General features: G+C 41.5%; 1 protein-coding gene across 2 annotated transcripts in view; it reads left to right on the top strand.

Moving 5' to 3' along the window:
* Positions 1 to 23,042, top strand: part of hira (histone cell cycle regulator a) — a 108,458-nt gene that overhangs the window by 48,872 nt on the left and 36,544 nt on the right. For both annotated transcript variants that reach the window (XM_043716067.2, XM_088000182.1), the window contains 2 exons: positions 6,508 to 6,593; positions 11,732 to 11,923. In XM_043716067.2, the coding sequence (XP_043572002.1) occupies positions 6,508 to 6,593; positions 11,732 to 11,923 (278 nt within the window). The remainder of the gene's footprint in view (positions 1 to 6,507; positions 6,594 to 11,731; positions 11,924 to 23,042) is intronic.

Genomic DNA, 23,042 nt, shown 5'->3' on the forward strand with positions numbered 1-23,042 from the left:
GCTTAACATATGAGGAATGTTTGAAGACCCTGGGTCTATTCTTGATGGTGTTTAGAAGGAAGACGGCAGATCTAACTGAAACATACTGAATGCACTAGATAGTGTAGGTGTTGGGAAGATGTTTCCATTGGTTGAGAGACAAGGACCCAAGGGCACAGCCTTAGAGTAAAGGGAAGACCTGTTTTAAAACAGAGATAAGGAGAAACCTCTTCAGCCAGAGAGTGGGGAATTTATGGAATTCATTGCCACAGAAGACTGTAGAGGCCAGATCAATCAGTATATTTAAGACTGAGGTAGATAGGTTCTTGAGTGCTAAGGGTTATGAGGAGAAAGAGGGAGAATGCAGAAACTTATGAGCCGTGATTGAATGGTGGAGCAGACTTGATGGGCTGAATAGCCTGATTTCGGCTCATATGTCTTATCGTCGTGAAACTCCTACCTTGATTTGACTTTCGAAAATGCAAGACCTCACACTTGTCTATATTAAACTCCATTTCCAGTTTTCTTGGCCCACTTCCCCAGCTGATTAAGGTCCTGCTGCAATTTCTGATAACCTTTCTCATTATTCACGATATTGCCTAATTTAGGTATGATTCTGAAACTCCGACTTTGTTATGTTGTTGTTTAACTAATCTTTGAGACAGCTGTCCCAATTAAGGTACAAGTGAGGCAGTCCTTGCAGAGTTGACTTGGCTAGATATCCTCCTGTTGTGTTTGTCCAATAACCCCCTCAGATGTCATGTGAGGCTTCATATTTAATTAATTGCTTAAAATAAAAGTGAAAATAGTACTTAAAGGTGAGGAGAGCTACTCCTCCCTCTGTAGCCCAATCATGTCCCTCAGCCCCTCGCAGAACAATTGAAGAGCTCTGGAATGGTATGTTTTCATCTGGCAAACTATGCATTCTGTAACATCTTCAGAGAAAGTTCCCAATTCATGCCAAATGAAGGTCTGTATTATGCAGTGGGTTCCAACCCACTGGTCATAAATTTGAAACCACTCAAGCTGATTTTACGATGAATTCACTTAGAGATGTTTTCATCTCATTATTGTAAGCTGCATTTGGCTTAAGTCATAGAACTGTAAGATCAATGTCTAACCGCCCAAATATAGTCCTGATCATAACTCATGTTTATTTTTGCATGAGGTACCATCGACACCTCTTTATAGGACACCAAACCTATTTGTAGCCGTAGCTTTTAATCAAAATATTTTGTATTTTAGCTCAGGAAAGCCTATTGGAGAAGTTATTAAATTCTACTAGTTGAAGTGACTAATGTTGATTCATAGCATGGAATTCATATTTTGTCCCATATAAACTTGTGTGCTTCTGCAGTCAAAGTTATGCTTCTGTATCATAGAGCATTGGACTGCAGGTACAAGTAATAAGGAAGGCATGTGGAATTTTGTCCTTCATTGCTAAAGGGGTTGAGTTTAAAAGCAGGGAGGTTATGTTGTAGGGTGTACAGGGTGCTGGTGAGGCCACACCTCGAGTACTGCTTCGGGTTTTGGTCTCCTTACTGGCAAGAGAGGGGTTGCAGGGGGATTCTCTAGGTTGATTCTGGAGTTAAGGGGGTTGGCTATGAGGAGAGACTGAGTAGGCTGGGATTATATTCATTGGAATTTAGAAAAATGAGGGGGTGTCTTATAGAAACAGATAAAATTATGAAGGGAATATATAAGATAGAAATAGAGAGGATGTTCTAAGCCTCTCTATTTCTATCTTATATATTCCCTTCATAATTTTATCTGTTTCTATAAGACACCCCCTCATTTTTCTAAATTCCAATGAATATAATCCCAGTCTACTCAGTCTCTCCTACTCCACTTGGCCTCAAAATTAGAGGGAGCAGATTTAGGACTGAATTGAGAAGGAACTTTTTCACCCAGAGGGTTGTTAAGCTATGGAATTCCCTGCCCAGTGAAGTAGTTGACTTCAGTAAGTGGGTAAGTGGAGCTGAGTCCACAAAAAGATCAACCATGATCTTATTGAATGGCGGAGCAAGCTCGGAGGGCCAGATGGCCGACTCCTGCTCCTAGTTCTTATGAAATATGCTTTTTGTTTCCTCCTCCACAGTTCAGTCTGGAAAAATTTACTAGCATTTACAGCCACAGAAATGTACAGCACAGAAACAGACCCTTCAGTCTAACTCATCCATGCCGACCAGATATCCTAATTTGATCTAGTTCCATTTGCCAGCACTTGCCCCATATCCCTCTAAACCCTTCCTATTCATATGCCCATCCAGATGTCTTTTAAATGTTGTAATTGTATCAGCCTACACCACTTCCTCTGGCAGCTCATTCTATACACTCACCACTCTGTGTGAACAAGTTGCCCCTTAGATCCCTATTAAATTTTTCCCCCTCACCCTAAACCTATGCCCTCTAGTTCTGAACCTCCCCACCCCAGGGAAAAAACCCTGTTTATTTACTCTACCCATGCCCCTCTTGATTTTATAAATTTCTATAAGGTCACCCGTCAGCCTCTGACACTCCAGGGAAAGCCCCAGCCTATTCAGCCTCTCCCTATAGCTCAAAGCCTCCAACCCTGGTAACATCCTTGTAAATTTCTTCTGAATCTTGTCAAGTTTCACAGCATCCTTCCAATAGGAAAGAGACCCGAATTGCACACAATAGTCCAAAAGTGGCTTAATCAACATCCTGTACAGCCACAACGTGACCTCCCAAAGTCTGTACTTAATGCTTTGCCCAATAAAGGAAAGCATAACAAATGCCGCCTTCACTATCCTATCTACCTGCAACTCCACTTTCAAGCAGCTATGAACCTGCACTCCAAGGTCTCTTTGTTCAGCAACACTCCCCAGGACTTTACCATTAAGTGTATACGCCCTGTTCTGATTTGCCTTTCCATAATGCAGTACTTCACATTTATCTAAATTAAACTCCATCTGCCACACCTCGCCCATTGGTCTGATCAAGATCCTGTTGTACTCTGAGGTAACCTTCGCTGCCCACTACACTTCCAATTTTGGTGTCATCTGCAAATTTACTAACTATGCGTTCTATGTTCATATCCAAATCATTTATATAAATGATGAAAAGTAGTGGACCCAGCATTGATTCTTGTGGCACTCCACTGGTCACAGGCCTCCAGTCTGAAAAGCAACCCTCCACCATCACCCTCTGTCTTCTACCTTTGAGCCAGTTCTGTATCCAAATGGCTAGTTCTCCCTGTATTTCATGAGATCTAACATTGCTATCCAGTCTACCGTGAGGAACTTTGTCGAACGCCTTACGGAAGTCCATATGGATCACGTCCACAACTCTGCCCTCAACAAACCTCTTTGTTACTTCTTCAAAAACTCAACCAAGATCATGACACATTATTTCCCATGCACAAAGCCATGTTGACTCTCCCTAATCAGTCCTTGCCTTTCCAAATACATGTACATCCAGTCCCTCAGGATTCCTTCCAAGAACTTGCCCACCACCGATGTCAGGCTCACTACTCTACTCTATAGTTACCTGGCTTTTCCTTAACACCTTTCTTAAATGGTGACACAACTATAGCCAACCTCCAGTCTTCTGGCACCTCAACTGTGACTATAGATGATACAACTGCTAAAACTCAGCAAGGAGCCCAGCAATCACTTCCCTAGCTTTCACAGAATTCTAGGGTACACCTGATCAGGTCCTGGGGATTTATCCACTTTAATGCTTTTCAAGACATCCAGCACCACCACCTCTGTAATATGAACACTTTTTCAAGATGTCACCATCTATTTCTCCACATTCTGTATCTTCCATATCCTTGTCCACAATAAACACTGATGCAAATTACTCGTTTGGTATCTTCCCCCATCTCCCGTCGTTCCACACATAGGCTGCCTTACTGATTTATAAGGGTCCCTATTCTCTGCCTAATTACCCTTTTGTCCTTAATGTATTTATAAAATCCCTTTGGATTCTCCTTAACCCTATTTGCCAAAGCTAATTTGTCCCCTTTTTCTTTGAAGACCTGTAGTACCCTCTCTAAAGTAAATTTGCAAAAGCAAACTTTCCTCTCTAATGTTTGCAAGAACTGATGCTGATTGAAATGAGCTACTCTTATGCATAGACTGAACAATTGAAGTGCTGGAGCTCTGCGGTTGAATTTTCTTTTGGTTTTGGCTCAGCATTGTTCAAAACCATCACCATGAGAAGTACACTGATAAAGGAATGCTGTTTTCCTGTACAAGGCATAATTCCTCTCTTTATAGGGACACACAGCACTCTATCTTAGACATCTATAGTGCAGATTACAAAGAGCCAAGGTTTAGGGACCCACATCTACGTCTAGGGTCACCGCTGAGGTTCAGTCGTTTAAAATTTGCATCATGTCAGTACAAGCACGGGTAAGCTTCTGTTTGTTTGTTCAACTGGAGCCACAATATTTATGATAACATTGATTCACCAATGGGTGTCACCTAGGATTCAATTGGAAGAATTCAAACCTCTCAGAAAACAGAAGTTCTCCAGGTCCCATCCAAGTGTCAACTTGACAATCAGCAACACTATGGAGTATTCATGATATATGGTCAGTGGACCTGGCATGAAGCTCAGGCATTTGGTTACTGAAGACTTGAGGTCCAGCCTTTCTTCATAATTGTTTTGTAATACACATAATCTGGAAGAGAGAACAAAACAAAGTGCGGCATCATGTTTAAAGTCCAGTGATTTTTCTTTGGAACTCTACCTGTCTCTCCACAAATGCTGCCAGATCTGCCAAGTTTCTTCACTTCGTTTTTATTTTAGATCTTCAGCACCTCCAACAGTTTGCTTTTGTTTGACGTGCGAGTCCATTTGCTGCTAATATTGTAAAAGACAAATAGTTCCTGTTCTCTTTTGAACATACAAATATATGAGCAGGAAAAGACCAGCTAGGTCAAGAAGACTATCCACCATTCACGATGTCTGGAATATCATGGTTAGACCACCTCTCAGGCAACTCCATCCTGACTCAACCGCTATAAATCCTTCCTGGGAGATGGAAACAGCAAAATTCTTAAGTTTCCTTTGGACTTCCTCAAGCAACTGAATCCAGTCCAACAGATCACTGACTGTGCCTAAGTTATCTGTTAATCTGTTTATCTGTGTAACTGCTGTATGATGCAATCTCTGACCATGCCTAGTCTCTGTTCCCTCTCTTTGTCTCCCTCATTACTGGGATGACAATAATGTGACTTTGCCAACAATCTTTGCACTTCATTGATAATTGTTTGGTTGTGAAGTGTTTTGGAACATCCTGAGATAAGGTAAGGCACCGTATCATTTCAAGTTCCAGCATTTTTCTCTACTGAGCTGCCATCCTGTAATTGCTTTCTCTTTTTGATTCAAACAGTACCTGAGTCTCAAACTTAAAGTGTGACATCATAAAGCTGGCACTTCAAGCAAACTGATGTTAGTTAGTCTTGCAAGTTAGTTGCTCCAAATGGTGTTCCAGATTGGTTAGTGTATTTCTTCTCAGGGTGACATCTTCTAGTCACTCGAGTGAAGAGTAGTGAAGATGGACTTTAAGGCAGTATTGTTAGCAGTAGTGATAGAGGTGACATCTTTTAGAATCCTCATATCTACTGGGTGCCCTCAGCACCATTCCTCCTCCCCTTCATCCAGTACCTCCAAATTGTATTGCTTGTGGGAACCCATAAAGCCTTCACCTCGCTGGTATAAAAAACAGTCACAACCAATGAAGGGTAAGTTTCTGTTAGGCTGCCAATTAACTTGCCAGTCCTTTTGCTTATGTTCTCCAAGATGTGAAAAACAAAAAGCCTGCTGGATTTTTATCCTATAAATATTTATTGCTAAACAGATTGTATTCTCTGGAAGAGATGTTGGCGGGTTCATTTTGTTTTAACTCTGTCCTAAAATAAGCACATGCTTTGATGTGAATGTTGTTCCAACATGTAAAGAAACTACTTGTTACTGACTACTAGGAACAATTATGGTTATGGGATGATCCTTTGTTTTTAAACTGTGTTGTATGTTGGTATAATACTTTATACAATTGTAAAGCCTAATGAATGAGAATATTATACGAAGAAAGTCATTAACAGGCTGTCCAGTGGAACAAGAATTTTCCTAATGGACGAACTGTTGCATCTTATTTGATGACAGATTTACCTTTTTGCCACAAAAGAATATGTTGTCCTGGTCACTGCTATGAAGGTGACTGGTGTAATATGATGCATCTTGTTTCCAGGGGGTATTGTGTTTCAAACATCTCTTGAAAGGTGTGGCGAGGCTGCTCATCAGCAGAATTTTTATGTACGACAGTCATGTTTTTCTGAAAGGTATTTTACTCTTGTCATTTTAGCATTCAGTTTTGGCAGATTCTCAAAAGTGGTGTTTTTTCTGTGATCTGGGAGATTAAAAGAGCAATTTGAATAAACTGACAAGTTTAAGAAAGCTAAATGAGAACCTTGGCCCATTACAGTGGAAGGAAACGGTTTACTGGATAATAGCATCTGAATTTTTCTTTCTCTCTCTCTCTCCCTTCCTTTGTAGAATTTATTAAAGAAGCAGATTGAAACTAGGACAGCTGACGGACGGAGAAGAATCACACCGTTTTGCATTGCTCAGTTAGACACTGGGTAAGAGGTCATATCAATCCCCTTTGAAAAATGTGTGCTGCAGAGTTAAGAACTCATGAAGAATCCCTTCAAGAAAGTTTGATTCTAAGATGCATTTGTATCATGTGCTAAATACATAACCAAGTGTGAGTAAAAGGCAGTGACTTCAGTCTGTCTTTTTCAGTTGAATTTTCAGAACAGCATCCTGAGGGCTTGATGTTTTTTCAGTCCTGTCAATCAATTACAGATACTAACTTTGGTATCACTTTAACATGTATTATGGCCAGCTCAGTTGTATTAACTGTGCAAGCAGGAAGGCTTAAACTCAGCACATCACTGTTAGGATTGCTATGATATGGAGGGAATCTTGCCTCGTGCCAGCTTTGTTACACTGTATGGACATGTGCTGATATTTTTTAACTAAATAGTGGCGCCAGAGTGTCTTGCAGTTGTTTGTCTGGATGATTTGGAGCTGTGACACAGTGTCACTGAACACTGGCAACAGAAAGTGTTCTACCTCGGATTCTGCTTCACTTGATTTGATTTTCCAGCAATCCTCGGGAGTGTAAGATGGCAGCAGTAGTAAGGCTTATGATCTCTCGGTGTTGCAGGTTTGCGTTCAGGTCCGTTATAGCAGAGTAGGTTCTTTTTGACTACTGGAGAAAAGGGGGGAAACATGCTGCAGGTAGTGACCTGACTGTATTTACAGTGAGCTGGAATGTTCTGAACTTGGGGAGCATATTCCTAAGAGAATGAGAAAAAAGGAGCAGGCGGATACTGTCTGGACCCTTCCAGCGTGATCTGCCAAATAATATGATGCAGACCAGCAATGGGAAATACGTGCAACAGAGACCACAACAAATGTGTGCGGTTAAAGAACAGCAACCTAAACACTAATGAAGCATCATAAATGAATAAAGACATCAAGATAAAATGAAGATAAGCAAAATACTTATACTGAGCATGTACATAGAATATCTACATCTCATGTTTTCTCTTACTTTCTTGTTTTCTCACGCTTTCTCTTTTTCCCTGTCCTCTTTCTTCCCTCTCTTCCTCCAACCCAAAATGCACACACACAAACTGTCTCTCTTTGTGTGTCTTGCTCACAGACTCCCTCCCTTCGACCAACCTGTCATGGACTAATCAGGTCAGAGTATGCAGAGTTAGCACAAGAAGAGAATGGTGAAAGACTGCATGCAGAGAATAGGGTTAATTGGTAGCTATTCAGTGGCAGAAGGTGGGAAGGGGGATTCCAGAAGGTTCAGTGCTAAGACTGCTGTTGTTCACAATTTATATTGAAGCTTCAGACTTGAGAATCAAAAGCACAACTGTGGATGATGCAGGCTGATGGGCACTGCTGAGGAGACTGAAACAAATTACAGGAAAACATTGCTAAGCTTGGCCAAATGAGCAGATAACTAGTACTTGATTGTTTTAGTGTTGAGAGGTCTATTATATTTTGTAGGAAGAATGAGCAAATCACAAGTTGCTTTGAAATTAGGAATGTTGAGCCGTAACTGTGGGGGTTGGGGGATCAGGTGAAATTTGGAGGAGTTGGGACTTTCTGATGTCACCCTGAATCATTTAGCTTCAACTTAAAATTTAGAATTCAGTTTGGATGTGTTTTTTATGAATATCCACGTTGATGAGGGACTTGTAAATTCTCCCAAACTGTTTCTTTGTTAATCAGAATTGCACTCTGCTTCCAACTTCAATTTGCACTTGTGTGTCTATTTTGGTTCAGATCTGATTTGAGTTCCAGAATGGCTTTTCTCATAAATGTCTGTGAAACAACAATGCCCTGATTTGATTGCAAGTTAGTGGGAAAGTTAATGGAATGGTTACAGCATGGAGTGAGGCCATTTGGCCCCTCCACCTCTGTGCTGGCTCTTAGAAAGCAATTTATCTAGTGCCAATTCACCACTTCTTTCTATAGCCATGCACAACTTCCCAATCGTTAACTTCTTCAATGCTTTGACTGAACATTCTCTCTCTCTCTCTCTCTCTCTCTCTCTCTCTCTCTCTCTCTCTCTCTCTCTCTCTCTCTCTGTGTATGTATAGACACCATTCCCCACCCAAACACACATGTGTACGCACACATACCATTACACATGTGCACACACATCCTTTTGCACCATTACACATATGCACCATTCTACATCCAAAGCACTTATTGTGTGAGACACCATTTAATATTGTAATCACGGTCACTCTTTTTCATTTACGTAAATATGTGCCTCAGATTCATGATCCTGAATTCAATGGGAACGGTTCCTTCCACACCCTTCTCCAAGCATGAACAGCCCCAATGTCTTCAGTCCGTCGACTTAACTGTAGTTCCTCAGACTTGAAGCTATTCTCTTGAATATTTTCTGCCTCTTCTCCAATGCTTTCACAACGTTTTTAACGAGCAGTACCCAGAACTAGACATGCCAATACCAATTGAGGCTGAAGTTTTACTTTAACCTTCTTGCTTTGTGCTCTGTCCCAATTAACAATGCCTATGTTAGGTTAGAATGCTCTATAATTTATTAACCACTTTTTCTCAATCTGTCCTGAAACCTTCACTGATTTATTCCCTTGAAGCTTCCCAATCACTAAGGTTAAACTAACTGGCTTCTCGTTACTGGGCTTATGGTTATGCCTTTTTTTTCTATAGAAGAGTGTAACCTGTGCGATTTTCCAGTTCTCTTACATACCCCTGAGTCACAGGGTCATACAGCATAGAAACAGACCCTTATGTCCAACTAGTCCACAGGTTTCCATACCACACTAGCCCTCCCTGGCATGTGCTTGGCCCATTGTCTAATGAGGACCAGAAAATCACGTCCACTGCCTCCTTTTTGAATATCGTAGCATCTTTCTTTCTTGATAAAGAGAGGTGCAAAATATTCGGTTAAACTTCCACTGCCTTCCTGCATAAATGGTGATTTGTTCCTTAATTGGTTCACTTTTCCTTTAACCATCCTTCTACTACTAATATGCCTCAAGAAAAGTTTTAGATTCCCATTTCTATTAGCTGCCAGTCTTCTTTGCTTCTCTTCTATCGTTTTTAATTTTCTCCCTGGACTTTGTATATTTAGCTTGGTTTTCAATTGTATTTTCCACATGATGTCTGCAAGAGTTCAATATGGAGGAAGTATTGCTGACTGAAATAGTGAGAGATGTTTACTCAAGGCATTGGGACATAATACACCAAGGCCTTTTTGATGCAAGAACAAAACAATAACTTTGACGGGTGGCAGAGTGCCTGAAACAATAACAAGCGTTTAAGCAGAGGACCCTTACCTTCAGCAACTGTGAAGTCTGTCACTATATTGTAAGATGGGTTCATAGTTGGATGCTGTTCTCCATTGGAGCTCCTTCATAATAGTGCCCTAATATTCCTCTGGCTTCAAAAATACATGTTGTGGAATTTTATAAAGTGAAATGAGATTTGAGGCCAATGTTTTTGTAAATTATTTTTCTCCTTGAGTTAGTTGATGAACATTCAACTCTGGGTCAGAAAGTTGTGGGTTCAAGTCAGTGCCAAGATGTAAGTGCACAATGCAGTAACAAAAAAATGAAGAAGTGCTGCATTGCCAAAGTAACTTCCCCCTTGGGGTGAAATATTAAATTGTGACCTCTTCCCATGGGTGTTAAAGGTCCATGATAATACTTCAGTAAGAACAGGGAGTCATGAAAATGTGTCCCAACATTCCTGTCAGACACTATTGGAAGATCATTCAATACTCATTCCATCGAATTACTGTTTGTGAGGTGCTGCTAGTCAATGGCTGAAATGGTCACATGCTTTTAAACTGACTCATTGTATGATGCTTTAAGATATTTCAATATGCTTACACGGAATTTTTAACTCTGCCACCTAGCATACTCCAATAAGCATGTGAAAATATACAAGTGATGTGCTAATTACAGAATATATGATGGCATTTTCACTTCTGTTTATTTCCCACTGGTCACTTCTTTCAAAAAAAAAATGCTGTGTGGACCAATGTCTGATTAGAATTAGGACCAAAAGGAGTTTGAAGCAGCAGATTGTGTCAGAGGGGTTTAGGTTTGGAATTGTAGTGTGGCTGAAGGTATTATTATGTGCAAACATTCTCAGCTGAGATGAAATCAGAATGTTTTTAAAAATTTCTAGGCAAAAGGCATTATGGTCTCTGCTTCACAATTTTCTTCAATTCAGTCTCTCTCCAGAAATAGAAACAGGTGTCTTTTTGATTGTATACACTGGTATTGCTATTGTATTTCCTATGTTTCGCCACATAATAATTGTTTGCAGGGACTCTACAATCCTATCTGCAGCAATGGCTTTGACAGTTGCAGCAAAAAAAAAATGTGCAAAATTTTTACCTCTACCACCGAGTACACTTCAAGTGACTCTTGGTTCCCCTTTGCCACTCTTGTGCTGTGCAATTTTAGAGCGTTCAGGCCAAAGCTACATTGTTTGAAGAATTTATAAGGCCACCAAGTGTCCTTCGTAGTGTTATAGTCATGTGCTATATGTGTAGCCCTGTAGAGCTGTATTGTTATGGAGCATAGACCAGAATGGCTGTTTCAGAATAAAGCAAGGGGCGGCATGGTACCTCAGTGGTTAGCACTGCTGCCTCAGCACCTGGGACCCAGGTTTGATTCCTGTCTTGGGGGACTGTCTTATGTGAAGTTTGCACATTCTCCCTGTGTCAGCATTTCCTCCAGGTGCTCTGGTTTCCTTCCACAGTCCAAAGATATGCAGGTTAGGTGGATTGGCTAAGCCAAATTGCCCATAGTGTCCAGGGATGTTTAGGCTAGGGGGATTAGCCATGGGATATGCAGGGGTTATGTAGGGAAATGGATTTGGGTATGATGCTGTTTGGAGGGTTGTTGTGGATTGGATGGGCTGAATGGCCAGCTTCTACACTGTCGGGATTCTATGATTATATGAATTGAAGATTCCAGAACTTGACATCTGCAAATAAAATATGACTGAGTACTAGACTGTAAGTTACAAAAGAAAATAATCTTCTGAATTATTGAACACCACAATGTGATTGCTGTTATTTTAATCATTTTAGTACAGTATTTTACTACCCAAGAATCATTTATTTAAGTAAATACCAATGCCACGATAAGACTTCTCTCATGAGCTGCCTTTTGTTTTATTCTGTTATCAGGGATTTTTCGACTGCTTTTTTTAACAGTGTACCCATCACGGGGACACTTCCAAGCTCAGTGCTGTCTTCACATATCAACCAGCCACAGCCCTCTTCAGACTCTAATGCTGCCAAGTCTGTCTCCAGCAAACTAACTCAGGACCCTGCACCAGCCACTGCAAAATCAGCTGAGGACATCCCCAATAAAGACGGGTAAGGCGCACAATACTGACTACAACTGGATTGGAATAGTGACATACAAACCCAGCTCGTGTTAGCACAATGCCCTTTTTATGTATTCAGTCTAGCTAGTGAGCTGGAGCTTTAGAGAGGGAGGAAGTCCTGTTAACTAGAACTGATTAGAGCTCAACAAAGATAAATGAAGTTCCATGTGTAGTGAGTTTCTATGTAGAGTGTACTGCAAGAAGTATTGAGAAGCAAAACAGGACTCCTCTCATTCCCCTCCCCCACTTGGAAGGACAGAGCATAAACCGCAACAGGTGCTATTTGGTTATGGTGGCTATAGTAGAGCAACATTGCCATCTAATGGCAAGCTATCAACACTACAACAACAAAGTGCAACTGATCAGAGATATTAAGAAGTCTTAGTGATGTACAGCACAGAAACAGACCCTTCAATCCAACTCATCCATGTAGACCAGATATCCTAATCTAGTTTGGTCACATTTGCCAACACTTGGCCCATATCCTTCAAAATGCTTCCTATTCATATACCATTCCAGATGCCTTTAAAATGTTATCATTTGGAGACGCCAGTGTTGGACTGTGGTGGACAAAGTTACAAATCACACAACACCAGGTTATAGTCCAACAGATTTATTTGGAAGCACTAACTTTTGGAGCGCTGCTCCTTTGTCTAGTGGTTGTAAAACACAGAATTTATAGCAAAAGTTTACAGTGTGATGTAACTGAAGTTATATATTGAAAAAGATCTGGATTGTTTGTTAAGTCTCTCATCTTTTAGAATGACCATGTTGGTTTCAGTTCTTTCATACGTAAATCGCAAACTTTTTTTTAAAAAGTTACATTCTCAAGTGAACTTTAACAATTGGTGTCATGTCAGCCCAGATAATGTATTGAAGATGTGAGTTTCCCTGTGTGAGGCTGTCTGAGCCACCATGGTCAGACTGATTCTAATCTAAAAAAATGGATTTACAGAATCGTACATGGATTCATGCAGTTTTTGAGCAAAGTAAAATATAATTCTGCAAGTACAAATTCACCCCACAAACCTATGAGTGCGGGTGGGTGTGTGTCTGTGTGCCTGTGTCCGTCTGTGTGTGTGTGTCCGTCTGTCTATGTGAGTGTGTATAGTGCAATGGGGTCAGCTGTAGTGTGACATGACCCAAGGTCCCAGTTGAGGCTCTCCCGATGGGTACCGAACTTAGCTATCAACCTCTGCTCGGCCACTTTTTCATTGTTGCTTGTCCTGAAATCCGCCTTGGAGGATGGTCCGAGGTCGAATGTCCCGGACCACTGAAGTATTCTCCAACTGGAAGGGAACATTCCCGTCTGTTGATTGTTGTGCGGTGCCCATTCATCCGTTGCCGTCGCCTCTGCTTGGTCTCACCAATGTACCATGCCTCAGGGCATCCTTGCCTGCACAGGAGATAGACAACGTTGGCTGAGTTGCATGAGTACCTTCGGATCTCGGAGCTTCGGGTGACCGTCCTACAAGGTAGACTTGAGGACGGGCAACAACAATAAATGACCAGGACTTTGGGTTCATGTCACACTACAGGTGACCCCATTGCACTACACACACACACACACACACACCCCTACACAGACAGACGGGCGGACACACACACACCCCTACACTCCGGCAAACCCTCTCTCATACGCTCACACGTACACTCCCACACACACCCCCTCTCACAGACTTATACCCCTTTACACTCTCACACATACACACACACTCTCACAGAAACTCATAACCCCACCCCGCGCCGCACGTATAAGTTTGTGTGGTGAATTTGTACTTGCAGAATTATGTTTTTACTTTGCTCAAAAACTGCATGAATCCATATAAGATTCCGTAAATCAGTTTAGAATCAAACTGACCATTGTGGCACAGACAGCCTTACACAAGGAAACTCACACCTTCAATACATTGTCTGGGCCGACATGACACCAATTGTTAAAATTCACTTGAGAATGTAACTTTTTAAAAATAATTTGCGATTTACGTATGAAAGAACTGAAACCAACATGGTCATTCTAAAAGATGAGAGATTTAACAAACAACCCAGACCTTTTCCAATATATAATTTCAGTTACATCGCACTGTAAACTTCCTATAAGTTCTGTGTCTTACACTCTTATTCTCCACAACTATCTGATGAAAGAGCTGCACTCCAAAAGCTAATGCATCAATATAAACCTGTTGAACTTTAGCCTGGTGTTGTGTGATTTTTAACTTTAAAATGTTGTAATTGCACCAGCCTTCACCACTTCCTCTGGCAGCTCATTCCATACACGCATCACTCTCTGCGTGAAAAGGTTGCTCCTCAGATCCCTTTTAAATTTTTCCCCTTTCAACCTAAATCTATGCCTTCTAATTCTGGACTCCTCAACCCCAGCGAAAAGACCTGTCTGTTTATCTTATCCATGCCCCTCCATAATTTTATAAACCTATATAAGGCCACCCCTCAGCCTCCGACGCTCCAGGGAAAACAACCCCAGCCGGTTCAGCCTCTCCCTATAGCTCAAATCCTCCAACCCTGGCAACATTCTTGTAAATCTTTTGTGGACCTTTTCAAGTTTCACAACATCCTTCTGATAAGAGGGAGACCAGAATTGCACACAATATTCCAAAAATGCCCTAACCAACATCCTGTACAGCCACAATATGACCTCCAACTCCTATACTCAATTCTCTGTCTAATAAAGGAAAGCACCCGCCTTCACTATCCTATCTATCTGCAACTCTACTTTCAAGGAGCTATGAACCTGCACTCCAAGGTGTCTTTGCTCAGCAATGCTCCCCAGGACCTTACCATTAAGTGAATAAATCCTGCACTGATTTGTCTTTCCAAAATGCAGCACCTCACATTTAGCTAACTTAAACTCCATTGTCCATCTGACCAAGATCTTGTTGTACTCTGTGGTAACCTTCTTCGGTGTCCACTACGCCTCCAATTTTGGTGTCATCTGCAAACATACTAACTATACCTGCTATACCCAAATCATTTATATAAATGAAGAAAAGCAGTAGAATCCAGCATCGATCCATATGGCACTCCACTGGTCACAGGCCTCCAGTCTGAAAAGCAGTCCTCCACCACCACCCTCTGTCTTCTGCTTTTGAGCCAGTTCTGTATCCAAATGGCTAGTTCTCCTTGTAGTCCATGAGATCCAGCCTTGCTAACCAGTCTATCATGAGGAACCTTGCCGAACGCCGTACCAAAGTCCATATGGATCATATCCACCACTCTGCCCTCTTTGTTACTTCCTCAAAAACTCAATCACGTTCCTGAGACATGATTTCCCATGCACAAAGCCATGTTGACTATCCCTAATCAGTCCTTGCTTTTCCAAGTGCATGTAAATCCTGTCCCTCAGGATTCCCTCCACCAACTTGCCCACCACTGATGTCAGGCTCACTGGTCTATATTTAAGAAAGGTGGTAAGGATAAGCCAGGGAACTAGTGGCACCACGTTAGCCAGTCTCCAGTCTTCCAGCATCTCACCTGTGATTATCGGTGATACAAATACCTCAGGGAGCAGCCCAGCAATTACTTCCCTAGCTTCCCACAGAGTTGTAGGGTACACCTTATCGGGTCCTGGGGAATTATCCACCTTTATGTATTTTAAGACATCCAACACCATCACCTTTGCAATTTGAACATTTTTCAAGATGTCACCGTCTATTTCCTCACATTCTATATGGTCCATGTCCTTATCCACAGTCAACACTGAAGCAGATTACTCATTTAGTATCTCCCCAATCTCCTGCGGTTCCATACATAGGCTACCTTGCTGATTTTTGAGGGGCCCTATTCTCCCCCAGTTACCCTTTTGTCTTTAATGTATTTATAAAATCCCTATGCATTCTCCTTCACCCTATTTGCTAAAGCTATCTTATTTCTCCTTTTTGTCCTTCTGATTTCCCTCTTAAGCATACTCGTAGTATCTTTATATTCTTCTAAGGATTCATTTAATCTCTGCTGTCTCTGCCTGACACATGCTTCCTTTTTCTTGAACAAGCTCTCAATTTCTCTATTAATCTGGCATTCCCTACACCTCCCAGCCTTGCCTTTCACCCTAACAGGAATATATTTTTTCTGTATTCTTATCACATTTCTGAAGGCTTCCCATTTTCCAGCTGTCTCTTTGCCTGCAAACATCTGCCCCCAATCAGCTTTTGAAAGCTCTTGTCTAATACCATCAAAATTGGCCTTGCTCCAATTTAGAACTTCAACTTTTAGATCTGGTCTAACTTTTTCCATCACTATTTTAAAACGAATAGAATTATGGTTGCTGGCCCCAAAGTGCTTCCCCACTGACACCTCAGTCACCTGTCCTGCCTTATTTCTCAAGAGCAAGTCAAGTTTTGCATGTTCTCTCGTAGGTACATCCACATACTGAATCAGAAAATGTTCTTGTACACACTTAACAAGTTCCTCTCCATCTGAACTCTTAACACTATGGCAGTCCCAGTCTGTGGAGAAAGTGAAGGCTGCAGATCAGAGCTTAAAAATGTGTTGCTGGAATTCCTGAAGAAGGGCTTATGCCCGAAACGTCGATTCTCCTGTTCCTTTGATGCTGCCTGACCTGCTGCGCTTTTCCAGCAACACATTTTTAAGCTCAGTCCCAGTCTATGTTTGGAAAGTTAAAATACCCTACCATAACCACCTTATTATTCATTAAGGTAATTGAGATCTCCTTACAAATTTGTTTCTCATTTCCTGCTGACTTTTGGGGGGGGGGCGTCAGTAGTCCAATCTCAGTTCCACCCAAATAACTTCCCTGGACATAATCCCAAGAATATCCTCCCTCAGTACAGCTGCAATGTTATCCCTTATCAAAAACGACACTCCCCCTCCTCTCCTCTTGTCGCCCTTTCTATCCTTCCTATAGCATTTGTATCCTGGAACATTAAGCTGCCAGTCCTGTCCACCCTGAGCCACGTCTCTGCAATTGCTATGATATCCCAGTCCCATGTTCCGAAAGCAAAATACTGTGAATACTGAAATAGAAATAGCAAATGCTGGAAATGTTCAGGCAGGTTTGGCAGCATCTCTGGAGAGAGAAACAATGAACATTTCAAGTCGAGACCTTTCAGCAGAAACACTCCACTTGAAGGGAAGTGAAAGTTTATGTGGTGCCATTGTTTGGGACCTGGTTTTGAATCAAGTCCATATTGATGGAATGGAAAACTTGCCTAATGACTTTAAAGGTTCAGGTCATAAATGAATAACAGTGTAAGACCAAACTTGAAATTCTTGCCAATATTCTTGGTCTCTATCGGATTTCCAAGTGGGAACTGGGCATGTCACATTGGTGCAGTAGAATGGCATCTTTTCTGTTACAGGAATAGTATAGAAAGATTTTTTTACTCTCTAGCATTTATCACTTGGGAATGTTTAGTGCTGTCATTGGTAATTGTTCAATAATAACATAAAAACCAAAAGAAACAATAAACGGAAATAAAAGCAGCTGGGATTTTAAAGTCCTAAAATGGAGGGGTTTACCAAGTTTGCCTCACTTCTGATAGACACCTGGCTCAAAACATGAACTGTTTTTCTTCCCACAGATGCTGCCAGACTTGCTGAGTTTCTCCAGAAATTTCTGTCTTGCCTTCACTATTTTGCTGTGTAAATCTTCAGCTCACAAGCTGCAGTGTTCCAAACAAAATGCCAAACAAATTCTGGTGCCTTTTTCCTGAAGTTATAACCTTATTCTGGCCCAGATCTTTTATGGTGAAACTTAATTTCGATACTGTTTCTCAATGTTAAATAACAAAATATTCTCTTCTACTTTTAACAAACTGCAGCACATAGTTAAAGTTCCTGTGTTTTGCCTGGTCTTGAATCTTTTGTGGAATTTGGCTCTCAGTAGTTCCCATTTATGTAATACTGGAATAACAAAAGATTGATCAAAACGGGATACTGTGAATGAATAAATTAAGCAGTTGACCATGTGTGTTAGCTGCACAAAATTTTCTGATACTCAAAAGAATGTTTTTCAATTGATTCAACTGATTTTTGTGGTCATTGGGGACTGTTAGATTCTAAGCAACATGTCTGTGAAGTTACTTTTGTTCCCCCTTCCCCCACTCAAAAGGACAGAGTGTGAACTAAATTGATGCTATTAGGTTGTGGTGGTTATAATAGAACAACATTGCCATCTAATGGCAAACAGTCCCACCTGCCAGCACCTGGCCCATATCCCTCCAAACCCTTCCTATTCATATAACCATCCAGATGCCTCTTAAATGTTGCAATTGTACCAGCCTCCACCACATCCTCTGCCAGCTCATTCCATACACTTAACACCCTCTGCATGAAAAAGTTGCCCCTTAGGTCTCTTTTATATCTTTCCCCTCTCGCCCTAAACCTATGCCCTCTAATTCTGGACTCCCCACCCCAGGGAAAAGACTTTGCCTATTTACCCTATCCAGGCCCCTCATAATTTTGTAAACCTCTAAAAGGTCACCCCTCAGCCTCCAACGCTCCAGGGAAAACAGCCCCAGCCTGTTCAGCCTCTCCCTGCAGCTCAGATCCTCCAACCCTGGCAACATCCTTGTAAATCTTTTCTGAACCCTTTCAAGTTTCACAACATCTTTCCAATAGGAAGGAGACCAGAATTGCACGCACTATTCCTACATGGCCTAAACAATGTCCTGTATAGCCGCAACATGACCTCCCAACTCCTGTACTCAATACTCTGACCAATAAAGGAAACCATACCAAAAGCCTTCTTCACTATTCTATCAACCTGTGACTCCACTTTCAAGGAGCTATGAATCTGCACTCCAAGGTCTCTTGTTCAGCAACACTCCCTAGGACCTGACCATTAAGTGTATAAGTCCTGCTAAGATTTGCTTTCCCAAAATGTAGCACCTCGCATTTATCTGAATTAAACTCCATCTGCCACTTCTCAGCCCATTGGCCCATCTGGTCCAGATCCTGTTGTAATCTGAGGTAACCCTCTTCGCTATCCACTACACCTTCAATCTTGGTGTCATCTGCAAACTTACTAACTGTACCTCTTATGCTCGCATCCAAATCATTTATGTAAATGACAAAAAGTAGTGGGCCCAGCACCAATCGTAGTGGCATTCCACTGGGCACAGGCCTCCAGTCTGAAAAACAACCCTCCACCACCACCCTCTGTCTTCTACCTTTGAGCCAGTTCTGTATCCAAATGCTTAGTTCTCCCTGTATGCCGTGAGATGTAACCATGCTAATCAGTCTCCCATGGGGAACCTTGTCGAACGCCTTACTGAAGTCCACATAGATCACATGTGGACTCTGCCCTCATCAATCTTCTTTGTTACTTCAAAAAACTCAATCAAGTTTGTGAGACATTATTTCCCACGCACAAAGCCATGTTGACTATCCCTAATCAGTTCTTGCCTTTCCAAATAGATGTACATCCTGTCCCTCAGGATTCCCTCCAACAATTTGCCCACTACCGAGGTCAGGCTCACCAGTCTATAGTTCCCTGGCTTGTCTTTACCGCCCTTCTTAAACAGTGGCACCACGTTTGCAACCTCCAGTCTTCCGGCACCTCACCTGTGACTATCGATGATACAAATATCTCAGCAAGAGGCCCAGCAATCACTTCTCTAGCTTCCCACAGAGTTCTCGGGTGCACCTGACCAGGTCCTGGGGATTTATCCACTTTTAACCGTTTCAAGACATTCAGCACTTCCTCCTCTGTAATCTGGACATTTTGCAAGATGTCATCATCTATTTCCCTACAATCTATATCATCCATATCCTTTTCCACAGTAAATACTGATGCAAAATATTCATTTAGTATCTCCCCCATTTTTTTGTGGCTCCACACAAAGGCCACCTTGCTGATCTTTGAGGGGCCCTATTCTCTCCCCAGTTACCCTTTTGTCCTTAATATATTTGTAAAAACCCTTTATATTTTCCTTAATTCTATTTGCCAAAGCTATCTCATGTCCCTGTTTTGCCCTCCTGATTTCACTCTTAAGTATACTCCTACTTTCTTTATACTCTTCTAAGGATCCATTCAATCTATCCTGTCTATAACTGACATATGCTTCCTTCTTTTTCTTAACCAAACCCTCAATTTCTTTAGTCATTCAACATTCCCTATACCTACCAGCCTTCCCTTTCACCCTGACAGGAATATACTTTCTCTGGAATCTTGTTATCTCATTTCTGAAGGCTTCCCATTTTCCAGCTGTCCCTTTACCTGCGAACATCTGCCTCCAATCAGCTTTCGAAAGTTCTTGCCGAATACCGTCAAAATTGGCTTTCTCCAATTTAGAACTTCAACTTTTAGATCTGGTCTATCCTTTTCCATCACTATTTTAAAACGAATAGAATTATGGTCGCAGGCCCCAAAGTGCTCCCCCACTGACACATCAGTCACCTGCCCTGCCTTATTTCCCAAGAGTAGGTCAAGTTTTGCACCTTCTCTAGTAGGTACATCTGGTCGGCATGGACGGGTTGGACCGAAGGGTCTGTTTCCATGCTGTACATCTCTGTGACTACTGCAACACAGTGCAACTGATCAGAGATGAGATAATTAAACAAAACAAAATACTATGAATGCTGAAATAGAAACAGCCAATGCTAGAAATGTTCAGACAGATTTGACAGTATCTGTGGAGAGAGAAACAATTAATGTTTCAGGTAGAGATCTTTCAGTAGAAACATTCCACTCAAATGGAGGTGAAAGAATATCTGGTGCCACTGTTTGTGACCTGAGTTTGAAACCAGTCCAGATTGATTGATAGAATGGAAAACGTGTCTAATAATTTAAAGGATTTAGGTCACATCATGAGTTCAATATAATACAAGATCAACACCTAATTTGTTGCAAATATTATTGGTCTCTGTTGAGCCCCAGGTGAGAGCTAGATGTGTCATATTGGTGCAGTAGAGAGGCACCTTTCTGTTACAGGAACAGCACAGAAAGATTGCTACTCTTTAGCATTTATGACCGGGATGCTCAGTGTTGGCAGTGGGACTTCGTGATTGCAAGTAATAACACAAGTACAAGCATTAACCAACGGAAGTTGAGACAGCTGTAATTTGAAGTCTTGAAATAGAGCAGCTTACCAAGTTTAGTTCCCTTTGTTGCTGCTGTAAAGGCAGGTTCATAGAAACACATAAAATAGGAGCAAAGTTGGCTATTTGCCTTTCTGAGCCTACTCTGCCATTCATTATGATCATTCAACTCAATAGTCTTCTCCTATTTTTCCCCCATATCCTTTGATCCCTTTATTCTTGATGCTGTATCCAATTCCTTCCTGCAATCATACAATGTTTTAGCCTCGACTACTTTCTGTGGTAGCAGGTTCCATAGGCTTACCTGAAGAAATTTCTCCACCTCTGTCCTAAATATTTCAGTTCATATCCTTAGGCTCCTTTGACCCTTAGTTCTGGACTTCCCAGACATCGGGAACATCCTTCCTTCATCTATCCTTTCTAGTCCTGTTAAAGTTTGTGTGTTGGCAACAATCTTGACTTGAGCCAGTAAGTTCTGGGTAAAAGCACCACTCCAGGTTTGACTTCAAAAATCAAAGCTGAAGACCTGACAGAGTGCTGCATTGCTGGAGATACCACCTTTCAAATGAGACGTTAAACCAAGGCCCCAGTCTACCTGGAAAAGGGTCACCCAGACTCTAGGCATTATCTGTGGCTTCTCTCTGCAAATGCTGCCAGACCTGCTTAGTTTCTGCAGCATTTTTTGAATTTGTTTCACTATGTTGCTATGTAAATCTTCAGCCCACAAACACAGGCGTTCCAAACAAAACACCAAAGAAATTATGGTGCCTTCTTCCTGAAGGTATTACCTTATTCTGGCCCAGATCTTTTCTGGTTAAACTGTATTTTGGTACCGTTTCTCAATGCGAAATAACAAAATATTCTCTTTGATACATGCTGGACTTTTAACCAACTGCATCGCGCAGTTAAAGTTCCTGTGTTTTGCCTGGTCTTGAATCCTTTGCAGATTTTAGCTCTCAGTAGTTCCCATTTATGTAATACTGGAATAACAAAAGATTGATCCAAAATGGGATACTGTGAATGAATAAATTAAGCAGTTGACCATGTGTGTTAGCTGCACAAAATATTCTGTTAATTATTAGAATGCTTTTCAATTGATTTGACTGATTTTTGTGGTCATTGAGAGCTGTTAGTTTTTAAGCAACATCTCTGTGCTGTCTGTGAAGTTATTTTTGTCCCCCTCCCCCACTCAAATGGACAGCCGCATGATTCACAACAAGTGCCATTCGGCTGTGGTAGTTATAATAGAACAGCATTGCCATCTAATGACAAACAATCAACACTACAGCAACAAAGTGCAATTGATCAGAGATGAGATAATTAAGCATCGAGTTATAGAGGTGTACAGCATGGAAACAGACCCTTCGGTCCAACTCGTCCATGCTGACAGAAAAGAACATGATATTGTCTCCGCTCAGGAAATCTCTACTGGAGTTCCTCGGGCAGATATTTCAATCAACTTGATCAGACCGATCATGAAACCTCTGCGGCATGTGGGACTTGATCCCAAGTCTCTTGGCTGAAGTTGGGACACTACCACTGCACCACAAACACCTCAGGGTAATGCCATCAGTCCAATCTTCTTCATCAGTGACCTTTCCTCCATTCTAAGGACAGAAGTGGTGATGTTCACTGATTGCACAATGTTCAGCACCATTCATGACTCCTCAGATACAGAAGCATTTCTTGTCCAAATGCAGGAAGATCTGGACAATATCCAGGTTTGGGCCGGCAAGTGGCAGGTAACATTCTGCCAAACAAGTTCCAGGCAATGATCCATCTCCAACAAGAATCTAACCACCACCCCATTACATTCAGTGGTGACACTATCACGGAATCCCCCAATATCAACATTCTGGGGGTTATCCTTAACTGTAAACTGAAGGATTAGCCATGTAAATACTGTGAGTTTCTCCAGCAGTTTCTGTTTTTACTAAACCTCAAATAATGTTTCACCAAAAATCTGAGTCAGGGTAAGGTTATTATTGCAGAACACAGCACAAAACTCTACAGTTAATTGCCATACATTTTATGGACTCTGTAAAAGAGACTTGTATTTATGTAGCCCTTTTCACACCCACTTGCTGTCTTAA

The sequence above is a fragment of the Chiloscyllium plagiosum genome, unplaced genomic scaffold (assembly GCF_037043375.1).
Source record: "Chiloscyllium plagiosum isolate Xiang-an unplaced genomic scaffold, Cpla_swu_hap1 HiC_scaffold_24, whole genome shotgun sequence".
NCBI classification, from domain to species: domain Eukaryota; kingdom Metazoa; phylum Chordata; class Chondrichthyes; order Orectolobiformes; family Hemiscylliidae; genus Chiloscyllium; species Chiloscyllium plagiosum.